General features: G+C 40.9%; 1 protein-coding gene across 1 annotated transcript; it reads right to left on the reverse strand.

The window, feature by feature from the left end:
* Nucleotides 1-4,685: 4,685 nt before the first annotated feature.
* Nucleotides 4,686-25,351, reverse strand: LOC311140968 (nuclear receptor subfamily 5 group A member 2-like; the record flags this gene model as incomplete). The annotated part of the gene is made up of 7 exons (XM_084176229.1): nt 4,686-4,939; nt 6,221-6,368; nt 13,752-13,871; nt 21,230-21,888; nt 22,778-22,919; nt 23,023-23,147; nt 25,330-25,351. 7 exons carry the CDS (start codon nt 25,349-25,351, stop codon nt 4,686-4,688), a joined length of 1,470 nt encoding a protein of 489 aa, XP_084032355.1.
* Nucleotides 25,352-25,877: the final 526 nt, after the last annotated feature.

Genomic DNA, 25,877 nt, shown 5'->3' on the forward strand with positions numbered 1-25,877 from the left:
GCAGCTGAATCTGACTTCAAGTTAATCTTGGTTTATAAAAAATTATGTGACTGGCACGCATACAATAAGGAACCAGGTTACACTGTCTACTGACAATTTCGTCATAATTTAATCCCCTTCAGTTAGTATCTATATTTTCTTCAGATGAAAATGATTTTTAATGGACTATTATTTTGACTACATGTAATAAAAACAGGTGTGCGTTTTGTAAACATATTGGCAGCTGTTTTTGGGTTGTTGAAGTGGACCAGGTCGCTTCACCATGTCGAGAGCTTGGAACTATAAGGTTCTATCTGCAAAAAATATGATTCTGAGATAATTGGCTTTAAAGTTCCGAACCCTAATCAGTTTGAATGATGTCAGCAATTTTTATTGTGTATTCTTTTGAACTTAACAACATGAATTGGGTATCTAGAGTACTATATAAGTAGAGAACATGGAACAGAACAAGGCTATATCAATAACAACATTTTGGAGAGACAAAAATGCAGATAGAACCTTATAGTCCCAATCTAATCATCAGAAAGGAGAGAGGTGAAAGTTTGTCCTTTAATTTGCTGAATGTTTTCTATTTTGTGTCAAACATCTTATCGGTGGTGTGTGAGTGGCACTTGGGGTCCGATGTTGACAGTCAGAACAATAGGAAACATAATTTTCCTCATTAGTTAGACAATCAGACTACCGCCGATCATCCACTCGAACACCTGCTCCCACAGCTTGACTGTGTCACACGCATTGTACGCACACGCACACACACATGCACATTCACACACACACACACACACACACACACACACACACACACACACACACACACACACACATACACACACACACACACACACAGACAAACAGACAGACACACACGCACACACACACGCACACACACACTCAATCCACCCAAGAGGTTGTGTTGGGGCAATACTGGAGGTTTTACAAGGCCTAGTCTCTAAGGATTAAACCATTTATAGACGTTCTATGTAGTTTCCTTTTTTGCAAAGAAAGAATAATCTATTATATTGGACATAATATGTTGATAGAATAATACATTTTGTGTTACTTTTCTGTTACAACAGGCTGCTGATGGAATGTATGGACACAAAGGCACATTTATCATATAACCTGGTGGGAAGAAAGTGGAATTGCACAGTGAATACCACAAACAGATACACACAATAGATGCATCCACTCTCATACAAATACTGTAGATAGTGTAAATAGACACACACTCAAATACTGCACATATAGAATACACACACACACACATACACATACCCCCACATACAGAATGAAAGACTCAAAGATATACACACACACACACACACACACACACACACAGAGCGTGTGAAGCAGGAAGCGTTTTTTTAGGAGGACAGCTCCTCCTCCACGGTGTCCCATTCCCAGGGTCAGGAATCATCTGCTGTTTAGGAAATGGCCGTTCCAGAGAGGCAACACAACGTTTGTCGCGTGCATACAGACTTCAGTTTTATTCTCTGTTGTAGAGTGGCTGATCACACCTTCAGTCATTTTTTTACAATTATCTTTTTGTGTATGTGTACTTTTTGTTTTTACAGACATAACTAGACAGTAGGCGTTAATGTTTTTACAGACATAACTAGACAATAGACTTTACTGTTTTTACAGACATAACTAGACAGTAGACGTTACTGTTTTTACAGACATAACTAGACAGTAGACGTTACTGTTTTTACAGACATAACTAGACAGTAGACGTTACTGTTTTTACAGTAGACATAACTAGACAGTAGACGTTACTGTTTTTACAGTAGACATAACTAGATAGTAGATGTTACTGTAAGCACTGTAACCTTTGAATCTAGGATTAAAGGGTTTTACTACTGTAAGATATTATATGACCAGACAACAAGATTGTGTTGTCAGTGTGAAAACGTGGATAGTAGGATGACAGATCCTCTCATAGATCAACAGCATTAGATAGTAGAGATATGCTGCTAACTTACTGTGCACTGTCTGGGCAGCTCATAAAGAGACTTTATGAAGCCTATCACCTGTTGTCCACCTACAGTACTGTATCACCAACCAACCACTATGTGTATTGGAGGCTGTGCTAGCTGCAGCTTGGCTGTCTCCCCAAGCCTTTCCTCCCTCCCCTGCCCTGGCCTACCCTACCTTACAACAAGCAGCAGCAATCCTGGCATCTCCCTATCTCCACTACAGGAAGGTGCACTCTGAACTGAGACACAATATTTACTACAGCTCAAATGGTTGCATGAAACTGTGTTTTGTCCCAATACAATAATATGCTGAGGCAAAAACACTGTACATTGTCGTCTGATGTAATTGTATTTGTATACTGTTATGAGATGGGGGGAAGGTTATTGTTAGGACATAGACAAATACACTACCACGCACTTCCACACCTCATCCCCAGGGGGCAGCAGCAACGTGGTTCAAATGCTCAGCCAGGAAGTCTTGTGTAGCCTTTTTAAGTGTTGATTGGGCAGAGGTGCAAGGAAACGAGATTGAGACAGCTTGCAGAGCCGTTAGTTTTTCTTGGTGTGCAAAGCTGTCATCAAGGCAAAGGGTGGCTACTTTGAAGAATCTCAAATATAAAATATATTTTGATTTGTTTAACCCTTTTTTGGTTACTACATGATTCCATATGTGTTATTTCATAGTTTTGATGTCTTCACTATTATTCTACAATGTAGAAAATAGTTTTAAAAAATAAAGAAAAACCCTGGAGTAGGTGTGTCCAAACTTTTGACTGGTACTCTATGTATTTGTGAAGTCCGCCCAGAACCATAGACTTCAACATTACTATGAATTGTGTTGTCATGACTCATAAATTGCTACCACTATCCCGGATAGCCTCCAGAGTATTTGAAAATAATGTATTATATATATATGACCCCCATGGTCATTGAACAACAGTGGGATGGTTCAAAAGAAATGGACAGAACATAAGTAACGCTTTACTTAATTGCATTTATTGGTTTGATGATATTACAATAAAATATATTTAAAGAAAAAAATATGTTTTGATTGTTTCTGTTTGAAAAGCATTCAAATTGCTGACAGAGGTAACAAAGTGGACCATCATAGACAGTTTGAGAATGAGGACTTCAACAGAGCTCATCACTTCACCAAAACAACCAAGACTGGGACCTCACAGAATAAGGTTAATCTCAACAGAAGCAAAAACAACATATAGGGAACCAATTGCACAATAAGCATCTTCAACCTTAAGAAATAGAAAAGTCTGTGTGTTGAAACATCTGAGCTTGGTATTGCTCACTGTGTTATTTCTTTTTGTGATTCACAATATAAATGTACTGTACAGAGAGGCACAGATGACAGTCATTTCAGTTACAAAATAGTCCATATATTCACAGACAGACAGGCCAGGGTTTTCTTACGGCAGGTGTTCTGATTGTCTAGAAGAAGTTAAAACAGCCAACCCTGCCATGTCTGTATAAGAGAGACAATTCCAACATGTTGCTTCACTATGTGCTGAAATTACGCAACGGATATGTGGGTGGTACATGTTGTTGTTGTTGATGTTGATTTCATTCCTTGCCGTCCTGATACTTAATGTTTTGTGCTTCATCTGCCAATTTCCCTGCCATTTCTAAAGTACGATAAGTCTATTTTCTCTTTACACTTGAATCCAACTGGATTTCCCTAGCTCTCCTTCAAGTTTACCTTGAAAAGAAAAAACATCCATACATTGCCAATTGCATGTTTTCCTTCATTCTGCGAGTACAAAAGGACTGGAGCACATCCACAGTGCACGACCCCCTATCCTTGACCTGGCTCTGTAGCAACGGTGGACAGAAGAGGCTAGAGGACTTATACCGTAAAGCTTACCAAGAACATTCATTTTTAACACATCTACTTAATAAGAGATTGCTTTCTTTGTTGTTCATTTTTCTGTCCACACATGTGGGTGTCTCTTTCTGGGGCCGTCCTCCATTAATCTGTTAATAAGAGATGGATGCAGCCAAAGATGGCTTCCTTTCATTCTCTCCCACACATCAGCGCCACATTCAGGGCTCTCTCCCTCCCTCTCTCTTACTCCATCTCTTCCCCCCTCCCCCTCCCCCTCCCCCTCTCTCCTCTGTATCTTTCTCTCTTTCTACCACTTTAAGTCGATCTCTCATTGGAGTAACAGACTGTCATTAAACTGAATGAGTATGCTTATGTAATTATTGTAAACATATGTGTAGTTAATATATTAGAATATCAATATCTAATAGAAAAAAACGATATTGAACATAACATATTTTTCACATACCACATTTTTTGGTAAAGTTGGTGACAATTTACAAAGGAACAAGTGCTCTAATAAATGTAGTGCTTACACTATATTTGAAAGGCTAAGACAAGTCTGAATAACAGGGGTTATAGTGTAGACCTCACTCTGCTTAATTCAACAAAACGTAAAAGTTACATTTATTACATACAGTATCATAACATAGCTTCTTTGTACATTTTATAACTATGTACATTTAAAGGACTGCCAAAACAATGAGTCCATATTCTGTTTACACACACCTTGGACAGAGGGGCTACTCACGCATGCATGCACGCACACAAACACACATCATTTTCTCCTAGCTTTAATCATAAATCCCCTCTTTGCTTCCACAGCATTAGTCCCACAGACAGTCTGTTGGTGTGTAGTGGTGGTAGCGTGGTGCTCATATACAGTCCTTCTTGGCATGCAGCATCTCGATGAGAAGGTTGTTGCAGGGCACCTCCCCACTCAGGTGTTTGTAGCACAGGTAGTCCTCTGCCTGAGTGCTGAGGGCACGCAGCTCTGGCAGACGTAACACCAGCTGGCTGAACTTGTCCAGGTACAGGGGGTAGGTGCACAGAGTGTACTCCAGCAGAGCCCCATTCACCTGCTCCTGAACACTCTCCACAAACACCTGGTTCTCCAACAGCTTCACATCTGGACAGGGACATAGGAAAGAGCTTTAAGGGGGATTATATTACTCTGTAGATGATCACATAAATGGGAGAATATTGATATATTTATTTGAAACTGTTCCTCAAATCCCTGTGTTAAGGCTCAGCTTGTGGAGATCAAGTGTAGGCCTAAGCTTTAGCATTGACATTGCATCAGTTTATTACTAATATTCCATTTCTGGTACATTGGATCTGTACAGTGTGCAGCAGGGTTGTGTGTGTGTGTGTGTGTGTGTGTGTGTGTGTGTGTGTGTGTGTGTGTGTGTGTGTGTGTGTGTGTGACAATAGCTAGACCCTATAATGGACTTCTATTCAGCATCAGCTGAGTCCTGCCAGGAGAGCCATTCACACAGTATAAATATTTTTAATATTTTTTTCAAACCGCTTAAGGGCAACTAAATTGCCCTGATAAACCTGACTCATTGATTGAAAGATGAGGGAGAGAGAGAGAATGAAACAGACAGCGGAGATGGCAAATATTTTCTGCCTGTGACGAGTGCTCTCATTATTCTAAAGCCTTTTATTCCCAGCTCGCTGGCACTAAATAGCAGTCGCTTAAGGGAATCTGGGCAACTGTCGTCTATACACACTCCATATGTAGAAGCCACTGCATGAATGTCAGTCAGATTATTGAATGATAGGCCCATCCATTATGGTTCCATTGAATGCTATTAAAGAATAATGGGTGAGATTGTCTTCTTTGTTAATATTGCCTTTTGACAAGGCCCTACATTTAATTAAGTGAGTATACCTGAAAATAAAGGATTGGTTCAGACAACAGTTGTAACCTTCTGGATAAATAAACATATATCAATGGCTGTGACATTTCCATTTAAAATGTCACTTCTGCCTTTCAAAATAAATGGGACAGCGAGGGTTGTCAACTAAAACCTATTTCCAACAAAATGTTTGAAAAAGTTATTTGTCCATTCTTAAGTACTACACGTCACTGGGTTATACAAACCACAGCTACAATACAAAAAAGTGTGAAGAAGTACCTCAAACCTAATCAAATTCAGATCTTTGAAAGGCCATAGTAATGTTACATGGTCTATCACAAATCTATTCCATTCATGAGCTAGCTGTAATGAGCTATACATGAGCTGTATGTATGCATGCATGACTGTAAGTCGCTTTGGATAAAAGTGTCTGCTAAGTGGCATATATTATATACATATTATATACATATTATAAGACTAATAATCACCATCTAATGTGGTACAGCATACAGTGTGTATAGTGTATGTCCATGTGGTCTACTCACTGGGATTGAAGAGGAGGAGGAACTTGATGCAGGCAACCTCTCTCCTGTCTAACTTCAGGGCCAGCAGCCTCCCAGCCAGCTCCTGTCCTCTCTGGACCAGGCCTGACAGACTCACTCCTGCCTGGGACCCCATGGATGACAGATCCATCTGCAACACATCACAGGAGGACAACATTATGTTTTATTGTATATACAGGCTTTAAAGGGCAATTCTGGCACTTTTCAACCTCATATATATTTTCTCCAGCACCGAACCAGTAAAAACAGCGCATTTCTATGATCTGTGGTTCAAAAGATAAGAAGAAAGATCCTAAACAATGCTTCTCTGTGACAGGTAGCCTAGCGGTTAAGAGTGTTGGGCCAGTAACCGAAAGATCCCTGGTTCAAAACCCAGAGCCGACTAAATGAAAAATCTGTCTATGTGCCCTTGAGCAAGGTACTTAACCCTAATTGCTCCTGTAAGTCGCTCTGGATAAGAAACTCTGCTAAATGACTCAAATGTAAATGTACATGAAAGGGTGGAATTAAAAGTGAGAAAAACTGTGTTTTTCAAAACAGAGGGAGGGTATTTTCTTACTCCCCACATCACCGCAAATCTCATAGTGTTAGAAAATCACTGTTTTTGATGTCATTGGGTAGAACTTTTTTACTTTATGTTTTTTTCTACAAAACGTAGAAATGCGCTGTTTTCACATATGTAGACACTGGTATTGTGCTGGAGATAATGAAAATGAGGTTGAAAAGTGGTGGAGTTGCCACCACTTCAACCTGAATTACAGTACAGTACAGCTTCAATACATGTTCATAGATGCCATACATTGAGTCTGCAGTAGCTTCTCACCACCTTCTAAATTAATGCGATTGGAATTTTATGTAACATATTGGACGTTAAATCTTCCAATTCCCACAGTAACTTCTAGAATTATACAGTGTAACTTTTAAGCCCCTCTTCCTCCTGTTCCCATAAACCTAGTACAGTATGTAGATAAAAATACCCTGTTTTCCATTGCACTCTTTATGAGAAAAAAAGAACACGATTTAAACAAGAAGCAACTAAAAACAAGCTGCCATCTTTCCCCTCTCCTCCCCAAACCCAGGAGTCAGTTACAGGCTGCAGAGACAAGCTGATGGTTGTTTTTTCCTGTTCTGTTCTGCATCTTCCAAACACGACCAAATGTAAAAGAACAAGAGCAGGCATCAGAAAGTGTTCACACTCTTTGAATTTTTTTCACTTTTTGTTGTGTTACAAATTGGGATTAAAATGGATTTCATTGTCTCTTTTTTTCAACGATCTACACAAAATACTCTGTAGGGTCAAAGTGAAAGAAAAATTCGACTTAAAGAAAAAAGATGAATGTAAAATAAAACAGAGTAAATACATGCTAGAATCACCTTTGGCAGCAATTATAGCTGTGAGTTTCATTGGGTAAGTCTCTAAGAGCTTTGCACACCTGGATTGTACAATATTATTATTCTTTTTTAAACTCTTCAAGCACTGTCAAGTTGGTTGTTGATCATTGCTAGACATCCATTTTCAAGCCCTGCCATAGATTTTCAAGCCGATTTAAGACAAAACTGTAACTAGGCCACTCAGGAACATTCAATGTCGTCTTGGTAAGCAACTCCAGTGTATATTTGGCCTTGAGTTTGAGGTTATTGTCCTGCTGAAAGGTGAATTTGTCTCCCAATGTCTGCTGGAAAGCAGACTGAACCAGGTTTTCCTCTAGGATTTTGTCTGTGCTTAGCTCTATTCCATTTATTTATATCCTAAAAAAAAACTCCCTAGTCCTTGCCGATGACGAGCTGATCCAAACCATGCTGCAGCCACCACCATGCTTGAAAATATGAATAGTGGTACTCAGTGATGTGTTGAGTTGGATTTTCCCCAAACATAACGCTTTGTATTAAGGACAAAAAGTTCATTTCTTTGGCAAAAAATGTTTCAGTATTACTTTAGTGCCTTATTGCAAACAGGATGCTGGTTTTTGAATATTTGCATTCTGTACAGACTTCCTTCTTTTAACTCTGTCATTTAGGTTAGTATTGTTGAGTAACTATAATGTTGTTGATCCGTCCTCAGTTTTCTCCTATCACAGCCATTAAACTCTGTAACTGTTTTAAAATCACCTCATGGTGAAATCTCTGAGCGGTTTCCTTCCTCTCCGGCAACTGAGTTAGGAAGGACGCCTGTATCTTTGTAGTGACTGGGTGTATTGATACACCATCCAAAGTGTAATTGATAACTTCACCATGCTCAATGGGATATTCAGTGTCTGCTTTTTTTATTTGTACCAATCTACCAATAGGTGCTATTCTTTGCAAGACATTGGAAAACCTCCCTGGTCTTTGTGGTTGAATCTGTGCTTGAAATCCACTACTCGACTGAGGGACCTTACAGATGTGGGGTACTGAGATGGGGTAATCATTCAAAAATCATGTTAACCACTATTATTGCACACAGAGTTAGTCCATGGAACTTATTATGTGACTTGTTAAGCACATTTTTACTCCTGAACGTATTTAGGCTTGCCATAACAAAGGGGTTGAGTACTTATTGACTCAAGACATTTCAGCTTTAAATGTTTTATCAATTTCTAAAAACAAAATTCCACTTTGACGTTGTAGGGTATTGTGTGTAAATCAGTGGCATAAAATCTCAATCCATCTTAAATTCAGTCTGTAACATAACAAAATGTGGAAAAAGTCAAGGCGTGGGAATACCTTTTGAAGGCACTGTACATATCAAATCAAATCAAATTTTATTTGCCACATGCGCCGAATACAACAGGTGTAGACATTACAGTGAAATGCTTACTTACAAGCCCTTAACCAACAATGCAGTTTAAAAAAAAGTAAAAAGTAAAAAAGTGTTAAGTAAAATTCTTTAAAGCAAATAACTAAAGAGCAGCAGTAAAGTGAAATAACAGTAGGGAGGCTATGTACAGGGGGTACCGGTACAGAGTCAATGTGCGGGGGCATCGGCTAGACGAAGTAATTGAGGTAATATGTACATGTGGGTAGAGTTAAAGTGACTATGCATAAATAATAAACAGAGTAGCAGCAGCGTAAAAGAGGGGGGATGGGGTGGGGTGGGGGGGCAGTGCAAATAGTCTGGATATCCATGATTAGCTGTTCAGGAGTCTTATGGCTTGGGGGTAGAAGCTGTTGAGAAGCCTTTTGGACCTAGACTTGGCGCTCCGGTACCGCTTGCCGTGCGGTAGCAGAGAGAACAGTCTATGACTAGGGTGGCTGGAGTATTTTTTAGGGCCTTCCTCTGACATCACCTGGTATAGAGGTCCTGGATGGCAGGAAGCTTTGCCCCAGTGATGTACTGGGCCGTACGCACTACCCTCTGTAGTGCCTTGCGGTCAGAGGCCGAGCAATTGCCATACCAGGCGGTGATGCAACCAGTCAGGATGCTCTCGATGGTGCAGCTGTATAACTTTTTGAGGATCTGAGGACCCATGTCAAATCTTTTCAGTCTCCTGAGGGGGAATAGGCTTTGTCGTGCCCTCTTCACGACTGTCTTGGTGTGTTTGGACCATGTTAGTTTGTTGGTGATGTGGACACCAAGGAACTTGAAGCTCTCAACCTGTTCCACTACAGCCCTGTCGATGAGAATGGGGGCGTGCTCAGTCCTCTTTTTTTTCCCTGTAGTTCACAATCATCTCCTTTGTCTTGATCACGTTGAGGGAGAGGTTGTTATCCTGGCACCACACGGCCAGGTCTCTGACCTCCTCCCTATTGGCTGTCTCATCGTTGTTGGTGATCAGGCATACCACTGTTGTGTCGTCGGCAAACTTAATGATGGTGTTGGAGTCGTGCCTGGCCATGCAGTCATGGGTGAACAGGGAGTACAGGAGGGGACTGAGCACGCACCCCTGATGTGCCCCCGTGTTGAGGATCAGCGTGACAGATGTGTTGTTACCTACCCTTACCACCTGGGGGTGGCCCGTCAGGAAGTCCAGGATCCAGCTGCAGAGGGAGGTGTTTAGTCCCAGGATCCTTAGCTTAGTGATGAGCTTTGAGGGCACTATGGTGTTGAACGCTGAGCTGTAGTCAATGAATAGCATTCTCACGTAGGTGTTCCTCTTGTCCAGGTGGGAAAGGGCAGTGTGGAGTGCAATAGAGATTGCATCATCTGTGGATCTGTTGGGGCGGTATGCTAATTGGAGTGGGTCTAGTGTTTCTGGGATAATGGTGTTGATGTGAGCCATGGCTACAGGCTCTTCACGGCTACAGACGTGAGTGCTACGGATCGGTAGTCATTTAGGCAGGTTATCTTAGTGTCCTTGGGCACAGGGACTTTGGTGGTCTGCTTGAAACATGTTGGTATTACAGACTCAGTCAGGGACATGTTGAAAATGTCAGTGAAGACAATTGCCAATTGGTCAGCGCATGCTCGGAGTACACGTCCTAGTAATCCGTCTGGCCCTGCGGCCTTGTGAATGTTGACCTGATCGGCTACGGAGAGCGTGATCACATAGTCATCCGGAACAGCTGATGCTCTCATGCATGCCTCAGTGTTGCTTGCCTCGAAGCGAGCATAGAAGTGATTTTGCTCATCTGGTAGGCTTGTGTCACTGGGCAGCTCGCGGCTGTGCTTCCCTTTGTAGTCTGTAATAGTTTTCAAGCCCTGCCACATCCGACGAGCGTCAGAGCCGGTGTAATACGATTCAATCTTAGTCCTGTATTGACTCTTTGCCTGTTTGATGGTTCGTCGGAGGGCATAGCGGGATTTCTTATATGCATCCGGGTTAGAGTCCCGCTCCTTGAAAGCAGCTCTACCCTTTAGCTCAGTGCGGATGTTGCCTGTAATCCATGGCTTCCGGTTGGGGTACGTACGTATGGTCACTGTGGGGACGACGTCATCAATGCACTTATTGATGAAGCCAGTGACTGATGTGGTGTACTCCTCAATGCTATCTGAAGAATCCTGGAAAATATTCCAGTCTGTGCTAGCAAAACAGTCCTTTAGCTTAGCATCTGCGTCATCTGACCACTTTTTTATTAACCGAGTCACTGGTGCTTCCTGCTTTAGTTTTTGCTTATAATCAGGAATCAGGAGGATAGAATTATGGTCAGATTTGCCAAATGGAGGGCGAGGGAGAGCTTTGTATGCGTCTCTGTGTGTGGAGTAAAGGTGGTCTAGAGTTTTTTTTCCTCTGGTTGCACATTTAACATGCTGGTAGAAATTAGTTTCCCTGCATTAAAGTCGCCGGCCACTAGGAGCGCTGCCTCTGGATGAGCGTTTTCCTGTTTACTTATGGCCTTATACAGCTCATTGAGTGCAATCTTAGTTCCAGCATCGGTTTGTGGTGGTAGATAGACAGCTACGAAAAATATAGATGAAAACTCTCTTGGTAAATAGTGTGGTCTACAGCTTGTCATGAGATACTATACCTCCGGCGAGCAAAACCTAGAGAATTCCTTAGTGTTAGATTTTATGCACCAGCTGTTGTTTACAAATATACACAGACCGCCACCCCTTGTCTTACCAGAGTCAGCTGTTCTATCCTGACGATGTAGCGTATATCCCGCCAGCTGTATGTTATCAATGTCGTCGTTCAGCCATGACTCGGTGAAACATAAGATATTACAGTTTTTAATGTCCCGTTGGTAGGATAACCTTTATCGTAGGTCGTCCAATTTGTTTTCAAATGATTGAACATTGGCTAATAGGATTGATGGAAGAGGCAGTTTACTCACTCGCCGTCGGATCCTTACAAGGCACCCCGACCTATGTCCACGATATCTCTGTCTCTTTCTCATGCGAATGATGGGGATTTGGGCCTTGTCGGGTGTCTGTAGGATATCCTTCGCGTCCGACTCGTTGAAGAAAAAATCTTCGTCCAATACGAGGTGAGTAATCGCTGTCCTGATATCCATAAACTCTTTTTGGTCATAAGAGACGGTGGCAGAAACATTATGTACAGAATAAATTACAAATAACGCAAAAAAATCACATAATAGTACAATTGGTTAGAGGGCTGTAAAACGGCAGCCATCTTCTCCGGCGCCATAATTACTAATCTATATCTGAGCATACAAAACATTAGGAACACCCTTTTGCCCTCAGGTGTCGAAAGTGTTCCACAGGGATGCTAGCCCATGTTGACTCCAATGCTTCCCACAGTTGTGTCAAGTTGGCTGGATGTCCTTTGGGGGTGGACCATTCTTGATACACATGGGAAACTGTTGAGTGTGAAAAACCCAGTGGTGTAAAGTACTTAAGTAAAATTACTTTAAAGTACTACTTAAGTCGTTTTTTGGGGTATCTGTACTTTACTATTTATATTTTGGACAACTTTTACTTTTACGTCACTACATTCCTAAAGAAAATTATGTACATTTTACTCCATACATTTTCCCTGACACCCAAAAGTACTCGTTACATTTTTTATGCTTAGCAGGACAGGAAAACACTCCAATTCACGCACTAATCAAGAGAACATCCCTGGTAATCCCTACTGCCTCTGATCTGGCGGACTCACTGACTCAAGAAACACAAATGCTTCATTTGTAAATTATGTCTGAGTGTTGGAGTGTGCCCCTGACTATCCGTAAATTAAAAAGATTTGCTTAATATAAGGAATTTGAAATGATTTATACTTTTACTTTTACTTTTGATACTTAAGTATATTTTAGCAATTAGATTTACTTTTGATACATAAGTATATTTAAAACCAAATACTTTTTAGACTTTTACTCAAGTAGTATTTTACTGGGCGATTTTCACTTTTACTTGAGTCATTTTCTATTAAGGTATCTTTACTTTTACTCAAGTATGACATTTGGGTACTTTTTCCACCACTGGAAAAACCCAGGAGCGTTGCCGTTCTTGACACACTCAAACCGGTGCGCCTGACACCTACTACCATACCCTGTTCAAAGGCACTTAAACCTTTTGTTTTGCCCATTCACCCTCTGAATGGCACACATACACAATTCATATCGCAATTGTTTCAAGGCTTAAAAATCCTTATTTAACCTGTCTCCTCCCCTTCATCTACACCAATTGAACTGGATTTAACAAGTGACATCAATAAGGGATCATACAGTAGCTTTCACCTGGATTCACCTGGTCAGTCTATGTCATGGAAAGAGCACTCAGTGTAGTCCCACTTTATATTATAATAATATGCCATTTAGCAGACGCTTTTATCCAAACAACCTACAGTCATGTGTGCATACATTTTTACGTATGGGTGGTCGCGGGGATCGAACCCACTACCCTGGCATTACAAGCGCCATGCTCTACCAATTGAGCTACAGAGGACCACAGACATTATGTCACTAAAATAATGTGTGGTAATTACATTGGTACAGCGTAAAAACAGTAATTACTATATAGATATACATTATTGCAACAACAACAAAAAATACGTATTGCTATCCGTAGAGGTTATGTATCTGTAATGACTACATGATGAATGCATGTGTGTGTGTGTGTGTGACTGTATGTATGTCTGGTATTCATCAATGTATGAGCATTGTATTAATTTTATGTTGGAACTGCGAGGCTGCTTACCTCCTGGCCAGTAACCAGCAGCAGGCTGCTCTCCTTCCCATGTTGCACTTGTCTGAAGACATGGTCCAGGACCAGCAGCTCAGACCAGCAGTTTTGAAGAAGCTTCATCTGGTCCCCCACCTCGAAGAAGAAATAGAAAACAACAGGTCACATGAAAGCTCAAACTCATTCCACACAGCCAAACATAGGAGTAGTGAAGAACCAATCTAGTGTCAAACCCAATGTCAAATAAAACAGCCTACACTGATATTACAATCTCAAAGAGGCATAGGGCTGTTGCGGTGACCGTATTACTGCCACACCGGCGGTCACAAGTCATGAAAGCAGTCAAATTCCATGTGACCATTTTGTCACGGTAATTAGGCTTCTCCAAGCTCTGATGCTGCTGATGGTCATCAGTAGCCTACCAAACTTGCTAACTGCCTGGTACTCAGCACTCTATTGTCCCTCTAATCACTCTGACATCAATACAAATGTTTTCGAAAATATAATCAAACACTTCATGAGAGCCCATGAGCTCATGTTCCGCAACATTTCAATAGGCTACAGTGAGGGAAAAAAGTATTTGATCCCCTACTGATTTTGTAAGTTTGCCCACTGACAAAGACATGATCAGTCTATAATTTTAATGGTAGGTTTATTTGAACAGTGAAAGACAGAATAACAACAAAAAAATCCTGAAAAACGCATGTCAAAAATGTTATAAATTGATTTGCATTTTAATGAGGGAAATAAGTATTTGACCCCTCTGCAAAACATTACTTAGTGCCAATTTACATTTTAGTCATTTAGCAGACGCTCTTATCCAGAGTGAGTGCATACCTTTTTTTGTTTTTCATACTGGCCCCCCGTGGGAAATGAACCCACAACCCTGGCGTTGCAAGCACCATGCTCTACCAACTGAGCTACAGGGGACTACAATCACAGAGGTCAGACGTTTCTTATAGTTGGCCACCAGGTTTGCACACATCTCAGGAGGGATTTTGTCCCACTCCTCTTTGCAGATCTTCTCCAAGTCATTAAGGTTTCGAGGCTGACGTTTGGCAACTCGAACCTTCAGCTCCCTCCACATATTTTCTATGGGATTAAGGTCTGGAGACTGGCTAGGCCACTCCAGGACCTTAATGTGCTTCTTCTTGAGCCACTCCTTTGTTGCCTTGGCCGTGTGTTTTGGGTCATTGTCATGCTGGAATACCCATCCACGACCCATTTTCAATGCCCTGGCTGAGGGAAGGAGGTTCTCACCCAAGATTTGACGATACATGGCCCCGTCCATCGTCCCTTTGATGCGGTGAAGTTGTCCTGTCCCCTTAGCAGAAAAACACCCCCAAAGCATAATGTTTCTACCTCCATGTTTGACGGTGGGGATGGTGTTCTTGGGGTCATAGGCAGCATTCCTCCTCCTCCAAACACGGTGAGTTGAGTTCATGCCAAAGAGCTCGATTTTAGTCTCATCTGACCACAACACTTTCACCCAGTTCTCCTCTGAATCATTCAGATGTTCATTGGCAAACTTCAGACGGGCTTGTATATGTGCTTTCTTGAGCAGGGGGACCTTGCAGGCGCTGCAGGATTTCAGTCCTTCACGGCATAGTGTGTTACCAATTGTTTTCTTGGTGACTATGGTCCCAGCTGCCTTGAGATCATTGACAAGATCCTCCCGTGTAGTTCTGGGATGATTCCTCACCATTCTCATGATCATTGCAACTCCACGAGGTGAGATCTTGCATGGAGCCCCAGGCAGAGGGAGATTGACAGTTATTTTGTGTTTCTTCCATTTGCGAATAATCGCACCAACTGTTGTCACCTTCTCACCAAGCTGCTTGGCGATGGTCTTGTAGCCCATTCCAGCCTTGTGTAGGTCTACAATCTTGTCCCTGACATCCTTGGAGAGCTCTTTGGTCTTGGCCATGGTGGAGAGTTTGGAATCTGATTGATTGATTGCTTCTGTGGACAGGTGTCTTTTATACAGGTAACAAACTGAGATTAGGAGCACTCCCTTTAAGAGTGTGCTCCTAATCTCAGCTCGTTACTTGTATAAAAGACACCTGGGAGCCAGAAATCTTCCTGATTGAGAGGGGGTCAAATACTTATTTCCCTCATTAAAATGCAAATCAATTTATAACATTTTTGACATGCGTTTTTCAGGATTGTTTTGTTGTTATTCTGTCTCTCACTGTTCAAATAAACCTACCATTAAAATTATAGACTGATCATTTCTTTGTCAGTGGGCAAACGTACAAAATCAGCAGGGGATCAAATACTTTTTTCCCTCACTGTATGCAATTGCGCGAGAAAAGTAATGGACTCTACTGCTTTCTATGGTCTAGGCCTACTATATTTATTTTTCAACTTTCCTAATATTATGCACATTGCTTATATTTACAACAGGAGTATAGCCTACCTGGCTGGCATGAAAATTAACCACGGGGAAAAGCGTCCTCCATTCGCTATTTAAGTGCATAGATGACATGTATTTTTTCCGCTGCCCCTGTTTCGATACAGGTGCATGATAATGGTTCATTCTAAATCAAACAAATTTCACACAATTAAGATTTAGTATATGTCAAGACAAGATTAAATCAAGAATAGTCTGATTGGTGACAATATAAGCCTATCACTTGTGAATTCTATAAGAAACAATGCCTTGTTTTTGCAACTTTGTCGAATCATAGTCGCACACCTCATGTAGACTAGCCCATAGGCCTATATGTTTTAATAAGGTTTGTATCACAACTAAAGTGGCCAAATAACTTCTTAAAATTAAGCACATTAATCAGCTTTACAAGGGGTGTAGAGCCTAACTGGCATACATAAGCAGCGCGTGAGTTTCAAGTTTGGGGAAGATAATTTTCACCATAAAAATGCACCTTTATAATAAAAGCATTACATGCATAATTGCATTTGCGGTCACTTTTGATAATGGTGTTTTCCTCTAATGGAACATTTGCGCTTACTACCATGTGTGCATTGCTGCGCTTATAATGTGAAGAAATAGCCTAATAGTTTATCAACATTTTAAGCTAAATGTTCTGATCCATTGTGTCATCCACATTGCGTAAAGGTTTTTTAATACTAGTGGTTGTATTAATTTGGGATCTATCGCATCCCACAACTGTCCCAGACTATGTTTGGAATATTTATTTATCATACAGAATAGAATAGGTTGACCTTTGTACTGTGGGGGATAGTAGATTGACATAGGCTAGTGCTTTTGCTGTTCGTAAGGCCTACTCATCTTGTTGGCTGCCAAAAAGTAAATGTGGACAGTTCTTCCAATTCTTCAATATGCACCTCGGAATTGGATAAGGACACGCGCAGTTGCGTCACCGATGTGTCTGTCTTCACTTGTAGCCTGTGAGAAAGACCCGATCACGTGATGGAGAACGCAGCACTCAGGGAGAAGAGCTCAACGGCAACTGGCCGCGAAAGGCATGGATTTTTTTGGGGTACATTACGGCCACACAAAGGGGATGCCGCCGTGAAATGCTTGTCAAATTGTGAATGAGTGACTGATGTAGTGTATACAGCCTGCACAAAAAAAATGCCTTTCAAGCAACTTTTTTCAAATCATCATTAGTCGCATCATGCAGCATTACAATGTATTAAAAATCAAAACATATAGCCTAACATTTGTAGAACAACTAAAGTTACATTAATAACTCTAAATTAAGCATATAGGAATACCTGTTTCTTCGTTAACCGCTCAACACAGAATAGCCGCATGTGCGCACTTCCTCAAATCGTTTGGAGAAAATATCCTTTCTATTTTATTCAGCTTTGTTCAATTGTATTCTTCATACTATAAAATAATGCCACGGAATTCTAAGCAAATCTTGTCTGCTAAATGAACTAGTGTAGCCCACAGCCATTTGGCATAGCCAGATCAGGACCTAACATAAGGACAACTCAGAGTATGCTATTCTGTTCTTCTGAAATATACTACATTTTCTTCATATTATGCTTCTTTAGACGTGTCTGGATTTATTGTGAAGGTGTAGGCTATATTACATGGATTTATTAGACTTTTTTAAATGTAGATGTTGCAAAGGTCAGCATCAGTGGCTTGTAGGCTATGTATGGAAGCCAGGAGATGCAAATGTGCATATGTTAATTAACGGTCAATTACCGTGAGACCGACAGTTATTTGCTTGACAATCACCGTCTGATGAAATTTCATGACCGCCACAGCGCTAAGCAGGCATCAATCTAACATCAACCCCTTTAAAAGCTAACATCCACATGGGATAGTGTGGTCCCACCTGAGACACAAATAGCTACATGGATAGATACATTGGGTGACTATAAAACCCAGAGAGGACGGGTCATTGTGCCATATTTCCAGCGTCTGGGGCTGGTGTCAGTGTCTTGCGCATCATCACGTTGTATTTACGAGCCACAGAGATGACCTCTTCCACCTCCTCACCGCTCCCTGTCCTCCGTCACCCCCCTTGCTCCCACCCATTAAGGCAGATGGGAGGGAGGGGGGGTGATTGGGTGCTCCTCATTGCTAGCACATATTACTCTGGGTGTCGAAGGACAACACTGTCAGTAATTCTGCAGCTGGTGACAGAGAGTGTTGCTGTAGCCCCCTAACAGCACCAGGACACACATTCATCTGGCATGGGGATGACAGAATTACTACAACGTGAATGGAACTATATATCTGTCCAGAGGAGAAGTTCAATCTTGCTCCCAGTCGGAGCTACAGGACCAACACCCAACATCTTGATTCATCATACAGTACTTCTTCTCAAGGAGAATTCGGCACACAGACACAACATTTCACACACACACACACACACACACACACACACACACACACACTCACATACACACAGTGAACGTTCAGTCAAGGGACAATCAGTCTTGTCCCCCCTGGCTGGCAGAAACAGGAAAGCATGAACCTGCCTCACTCAGTGCCATTCCATAACTGTCATAATTTGGTTTTGAGACCAATACAGATGTTCTGGAGATCAGACGGACAGGTCTAAAACCATCAGACAATAAATATATATCTTTCTTTTCATCATCATTTAGAAAAGGGCTGCTACAATGCACCACCCCTGCATGCATATAATTATGTTTGATCATATGCTACAGGTATGTCAAAGTCAGATACTGCATGCGAAAACTCAAGTAATGGCAGCATCTGACACAAACATACTGGCAATGCCCAAGGTAAATTTAGCAGATGATAGCTCCATTTTTCCTGTGCAAATATGAACAATGAGAGACAAAATACTGGGCCGTGGAGAGAGAGCTGACATTCCCCTGTTATCGTCTGGATGGAATGTAATTACTCAGAGAAAGATAGCTCTTTCTGCAGGAGGCTCTCTCTCTCTCCTGGCAAACATCCACCGCTTTGTGCTCACCTCGCGCTGTTCAAGTCTACAACCTCACAATTGGTTGCAATTTAGCCAGGATACATCAGAGGTGCGTAACATGACTGAAATTCATGCAGTTCAAATGTTACTGTTGGCTTTGCACTATCAACATGCCTGAGGCAACACTAAAGTGGCTCTCCCATTTTCCATAATCATAATCCCATAGCTAGCTTAGATTACATATTATTACATCAAATAAGATATGCTGGCCATTTTCTCATATTGTATTTAAAACAAAACCTTATCACTGTCATTGAAGCTATTTTTCAGACCGTTGTTTGTCCAGGTACAGAATTCTCCTCCCCAGTCAGGTCTAACTCTATAGTACTGATGATGCTGCCATAACTACTACTGGCCAATGATCACTGCATCAGAACATGGGTCCTCAGAGGCATATAGGCCTACCGACCCTAAAATAACCCAGTTAAAAGAATAAAGTAAAGTGAAGAATGGGACCACTCTGTGTGTCCCCCTGATACAGCCTTTACAGAGATACTATGTTCCTGTCTCACCACACAAAGGACTCACTGTCTCACAGATAAGGCTATCGGACAAATAACAATAATATGACAAAAAGTTGCTTCTAAATACACCTCAATTCAGACCTGGTGCAAAATATTTTTCTAATATTTTATGTGGCAAAGAGCAAACAATCCATTAGTAAGTTCCCGTCGCAAGCCATTCTCTGGCTGAGGACAGCCTCAACAAATAGCACAGTGATCATTGAGCAATAGCACAGATCAGCCTTCATCAACACCAGCATGCATTGTCTCCTTTCGGCCATCTATCTGTAAGTTTGGTCAACTTTGAGTTCAACTTGGGATAACCGGTACCACGAAAGTGGCTAACCTTTTAGCCAGGTACATTTCTGTGGCAACGAATCCTTCAGAACTAACCTGCAGGTTAACTCAGAGCTTACTCCATTTATCCTGAATGAAGTGGCTGAGCCACGAGTTGAGGACCAATGAAATCAGAATCCCTCCCTCTTATATTTTTTGTTTTTAGTTTTAAAATTTTAATTTTAAAATACCTATCACATTACACATTTAGTAATGACAGAATGCATTTGAAACATCAAGCATAGTAAAACTTTTGCAGCTATGACTTAATACAATTATTTTATCGATGGGAGTGGGAAAAATGGTGCTTGTGCACACCAAAGCACACCAAAGCACACCAAAGGCAGCATTAATGATAAGTAATAAAATAAAGACGGCACTTCTAAAAGCCTATTTCACACCATAGCCTGCTGAATTTGCAAGATACATTTTCTTTCATTTTGATTTCTACACAAATGAAAATGTGGCACTGACTCGCCCATGGATTGATGCTACAGCATTGTCTCCATGAAGAGTTCGGCATTCGACTAGCCACGTGGCAGATGAGCAATATCCACCATTGTAGTATACGGATGAAGCCTGAGATGGAATGTGAAGCTAACTGAAGCTGGCTAGCTTCAGAAAACCCAGAGTAGATCTAGCTTCCTTCATAGTATACCCCTCTGGTCAGCCACCACAGTGTCAAACAACAGTATTGATTTCTCTCTCCTCTGGGGCCAGGGGTAACATTTGACTGGAGCCATAACTCATGCTGTACAGTATGGCACAACTCAACTACACCCTTCATTTGACAAAGAGACTCAAAGTACAAGGCCTATCTGACATGGACAGTGATGCATCTCAAATCATTACCCAGAGGGTGACAGACTGGGTTATGATGTCACCTCTTTAACTGCTGCTCTATTTGAGTGCCTCCACCAGAAACAAGGAGGGACAGAAAAATGACTGTTATCTGTCATAGTAAATAGAACATCTTTACACAGGCCTTTCTTCTTTACTGCCATTATCTGTGAGTGGGTGCAGAGTTTCAGAAAGAGGATGAAGAAACATTAAGATATCAAAGCTATACTTTAAAATGTTTATCTTCAATATTCTTGATATCACTTTTCTATGAAGTGGAATAATAAGATAATTGTAACGATAAGATATGATACGGTGATCATTATTCTAAGAATCATTTCTTAATATTTATATTTCTAAATGTGCATGTCTCTCCTATCATTTCTGTGTGGACGGGGTCTGGGAAGCTTACCTTGAGCTCCTTGAAGAAGATGCAGCTCCTGGCCCACTCCACTATGGAGAACAGAGTCTGGTCGGCCATGCGACACATGAGGCTGAAGGTGTTGAGCTTGTCCTGCCGGCCCCGGCCACTCTGCTCCTGCTGCAGGAAGGCCATGATCTTACTCTGCACCTGCATCTCATCTGGGTCGCAGCGCAGCAGCTCCAGCACCAGGGGGGAGAGGCTGGGAGGCTGTGGGGAGCCACCGGAGGGGTACACATCCGGAAAGGGGTACCCCACCAGAGACTCTGGGGAGCTTGTGTGGTGGTCAGGGTACTCAGACTTGATGGCCCTGCTGGGGAATGCTGTGCACTGGTACTGGGTAGGCAGGGGTCCATGGGGCTGCATGGTCACCCCCAGGGAGTGGGGTCCGTAGAGGCTGGCCTCATAGTCGGTGGGGTTGATGCAGGATGGGGTGGAGGGCATGAGGCCTTTGGGGAGGGACGGGAGGCTGTGCAGGGTGCCGGTGAAGCCATAGTTAGTCTGTACAGGGGAGAGCTGTGGAGGAGCAGACTCCAGCTTGAAGCCTGTGGAACGTATCAAAGCCTTCTTCTGCTGCTTCATGGCTCTGTCCCGCTTGTACATGGGGCCAAACTTATTCCTGCCCCCACGCATGCGGTCCGCACGCACAGCTGTCACAGAAAGAGACAAGAAGTTGAGAAACAGAACTATGTCAACAATAGTGGGTCTTTATATGCAGTTTGTTACTAGGCTAGAGCCAGAAGGATATCATGGAAAAATGCTCCTCATGAAAAATAATTATTTGCACTATCCTTATAAAGAGAAACTCATTCAAACATATATCATTGTAAATACAGCCATAACAAGTGCACAGGAAAATAGCCTAATTTAGTTAGGAATATGTGTTTGGCAGTTTCCTGAACCAATTTTTGGAAAAAGCAATGTAAAACAACCACCAGGGTATCACAATTCTCTTTTTGACAATTTACTAAACAGAACATATGCTAATGCATTTGCAGTTACACAATGGTAACCCTGTTGATGTAAATAGAAAGTATCCGTTTAAAACCACAGCAAGAAGCCCAGAGTTTTATTAGCAAATGAAGAATGTGTCATTTCTCCGCGGAAACAGGTGCTTCATTTTCGCATCACAGCCTGGGTGGGAATCACTGGTGTGCTCCGCGCTCTTTCCACCTCATGTTTTGCACGCTCTAGGCCCCCACAAAACCACGGATCCTAAACTGCTCTACTCTGTATATTGTCTGTCCCTAATTCAAAACATAACTACCACTACAACTTTTGCATAACTATTTAACAATTCAGATGCAACTGATACGAAGACATTAGGCTATAGCATCCCCTGTAGGCATACAGACCATCTATTGGACATATTTTGGGCGCATAGCAAATTATAACAAATGCAAATAGATACAATCACATGCAAATGAAAAAATATGCCAAAACATTAAAATATGCCAAAACAAAACACTCCTGGACAATAAGGTTGAAATCCACTCACTGATAATGTCAAATGAAGGGGTGAGATGAAGAGAACCATACCTTCTAATCTCATACCAACACTGAGGCATTTCTGGAATCGGCAGCAGGGACATCTCTTCCGCTGTGTTTTGTCTATTTTACACTCCTGGTTTTCTGCACAAGTGTACCTCTTATTGTTCTGGACTGTCCTCTTGAAGAAGCCCTGGAGAAAATATGTATCCTATATTAGGTTGATGGGCCACAATACCCACAAACACAAGAAAAAAAAGAAAATTGAAATAATGAATAATTCCAAATGAAAATACCTTACAACTTTCACATGTAAGGAGTCCATAGTGGTATCCTGAGACCTTATCTCCACAAACAGGACACGATTCTTCGAAATCTTCATCATAGGTGTAGTCCATTATGCCTACCTTCAATGGAACACCTGGTTCGCAAATAAAATCAAGGGTCAAGAACGGATGAAGCAGGGATGTAACGAATCAATTAATTCAAATAATGTACAGTTTCTTAATCGAATGCATTTACTGCCCTTGAGAAATGTTTTAATGCAGGACGAAATTGTAGGATTCTGTGCAGTTATGAAATAATATCTGCTTTAAATCAAACTTCCAAAAGGCTTGAAATCTAAAACAAAAATATAGTTAGGCTAATAATAATCTTAATATGGGTTAATATATATATTGCGAAGAATGCAGAAGTTTATTTATTTCCACAATAAATATGGTAGATTGATGGTGCGGTGATATTAGCGTTTTCAGAGAGCTGATTGACAACCGTTTCAGTCTATTTCACAAAAATAAGACCGACGATTCCATTATACATGGGAGCATACATTAAAACATTTAAATTAATAATTTATTACAATCCAATGTAAACAATTGTTTTTTATGATAAGACAGGCTCATCTTTAGACGGATTCGACCGAATATAACGCGTATGGTTGATTACCCCGTGACCGGGAGACTCATGGGCGGCGCACAATTGGCTCAGCGTCGTCTAGGGTAGGGGAGGGAATGGCCGGCAGGGATGTAGCTCAGTTGATAGAGCATGACGTTTGCAACGCCAGGGTTGTGGGTTCGATTCCCACGGGGGGCCAGTATTTAAAAAAAAAAAAAAAAAAAAAAAAAACTGTAAGTCGCTCTGGATAAGAGCGTCTGCTAAATGACTAAAATTGTAAAAAATTTAAAATGTAATTACCTTTATCGCCCCCTTCTTCCAAGTGGTTATTCCTATTAATCAAGAAATGGCTCCGACTAGGATAGAATAACGCCTTTTATAATCCACACGCACAACACTGTCCACGCACGTTTCAGATCTCTTCTGTCTATAAGCATAGCCTTCGACACGTGCACATGTCCTCTACTCAGGGCTCTCTCACCTTCTATTGGGAGATTGGCCAATGAGCGGTGGATGCGACCACCTATCGTGAAAAAACAACCTATGTGTGGTACAGTATAATCTTTCTTGCAAAATAATAAACGAAGATGTCCTATCTTAAGGAGAATGCCTTGAACCAACACGGTGTCAAATAGGAACGGAGGATGACCGAAAGTGATAATAGCCTATCTATTATGATGATTATGACTACTACTACTATTATTATTATTATTATTAATGTCGTTGTTGTTATTATTATTATTGCTATTATAGCATAGTTAGGCTATAACGATTATTATTACAATTATTGTTATTATTAGGCTATTCATGTTGTTTGTTGTTATTTATATTATTATTATTATTATCGTAACCATCAGTCGTTTTTGTTTTCGTAATTAAGATGCAGAGTTAGTTTTTATTCTGTGACTAAGTTATGACTTTAGACCATATGCATGTGAACAGCAATCATCTAAACATGAAATAATAATTGTTTTTATAATAATTTATTCATGAATCAATAGGCTCGATCTATAACAGGAAACGCAAACCCAATGCATATTAGTTAATTATATTTTAAGGCCGTTCAAACAATAGCCTACATTTCGACAAGGCGTGTTAGGCTAACTAGCTTTTATAATTATTTTTGACAAAATAGGAAGATTATATCCAATAAGTAGGCTTAATTGTTTTGTTTTTCTGTAGGCTATTTTGTAGAATTCATTTCGATTCACTGATTCACATTGGACTATATTTGCTGTTTTGGCAATTACCTTTACATGCAAACGGCTTAAAAAATATATCTAAATCTATTGGCCTAGGCTACTCTATACCTCAAGTTCAGACGTAGAGAGGAAGCATTTAATTTTGTACCATTTTGATTTCAAATGCAGAGCAAAACTGTATTTTTTGTTCTTATTTCCCTTACTGAGGCATGAAGAATCCCCCCACCAATAAAAAAAAAGTGTGCAAGGAGAAATACTTTGGAACCTATTGAATAGTTGAAGAGCTATTCCTTGAATAGACTACTGAATATGCCAGGTCAATATAATATTTGTCTTGCATTATGTTGAAAGGCTTTGACATAAACAAGGGACATTTATTTCTATTTTAATGTTGGTCTATCTGCTTACTTATAGGGTTTACAAATAGCAAATAACTAAAAGTTAATGTAGGCATATCCAAAGCTTCAGACAATTCTACACATTCCACTAGCGGATTTGTTCACTTACCTTGTGCCTTTTCTCCCAACATTGTATTACCTATGAGGTAGGCTATACGTCGAAGACAATAAAACCTATTAAAGAAGATGCTGCAAAACTTAGATCACTTTGGATGTTATATACAATCCGAATCTGCTAAACAAATTCGTAGCCTAATAAACAAATAATTTAGGATAATGGTGATCTCCACGAATAACTGAAGTCATTTCCAGCTTCCTCTTTGCTGTTTTTTCTTTATCAAATAGCAGAAAAAGTTACTAAAGTTCTTATTGGTCATCGTCATGTGACGACTACGGAGACGATGATGCACCCTTTTTTCCCATCCAAGCAAGCAGATAATAACTGAGATGCACATATACATGAGTAGACAGACACACAGTAAATCGTACGGGTCTGTTACGCCTAATTTAATCAAGAAAATGAGCAGATTTCAAACATTTCTATTATTCATCATCAATAGGCCTATTATGCTTTCAGTACTCATATATTCTAAGACACAATGCATTTGGCATAAATGTATGTAAAACAATCAGAACACATTTACTTTTGATTTACAT

Source organism: Coregonus lavaretus (genome assembly GCF_964263955.1).
Source record: "Coregonus lavaretus genome assembly, chromosome: 14".
In the NCBI taxonomy this organism is placed as follows: Eukaryota; Metazoa; Chordata; class Actinopteri; order Salmoniformes; family Salmonidae; genus Coregonus; species Coregonus lavaretus.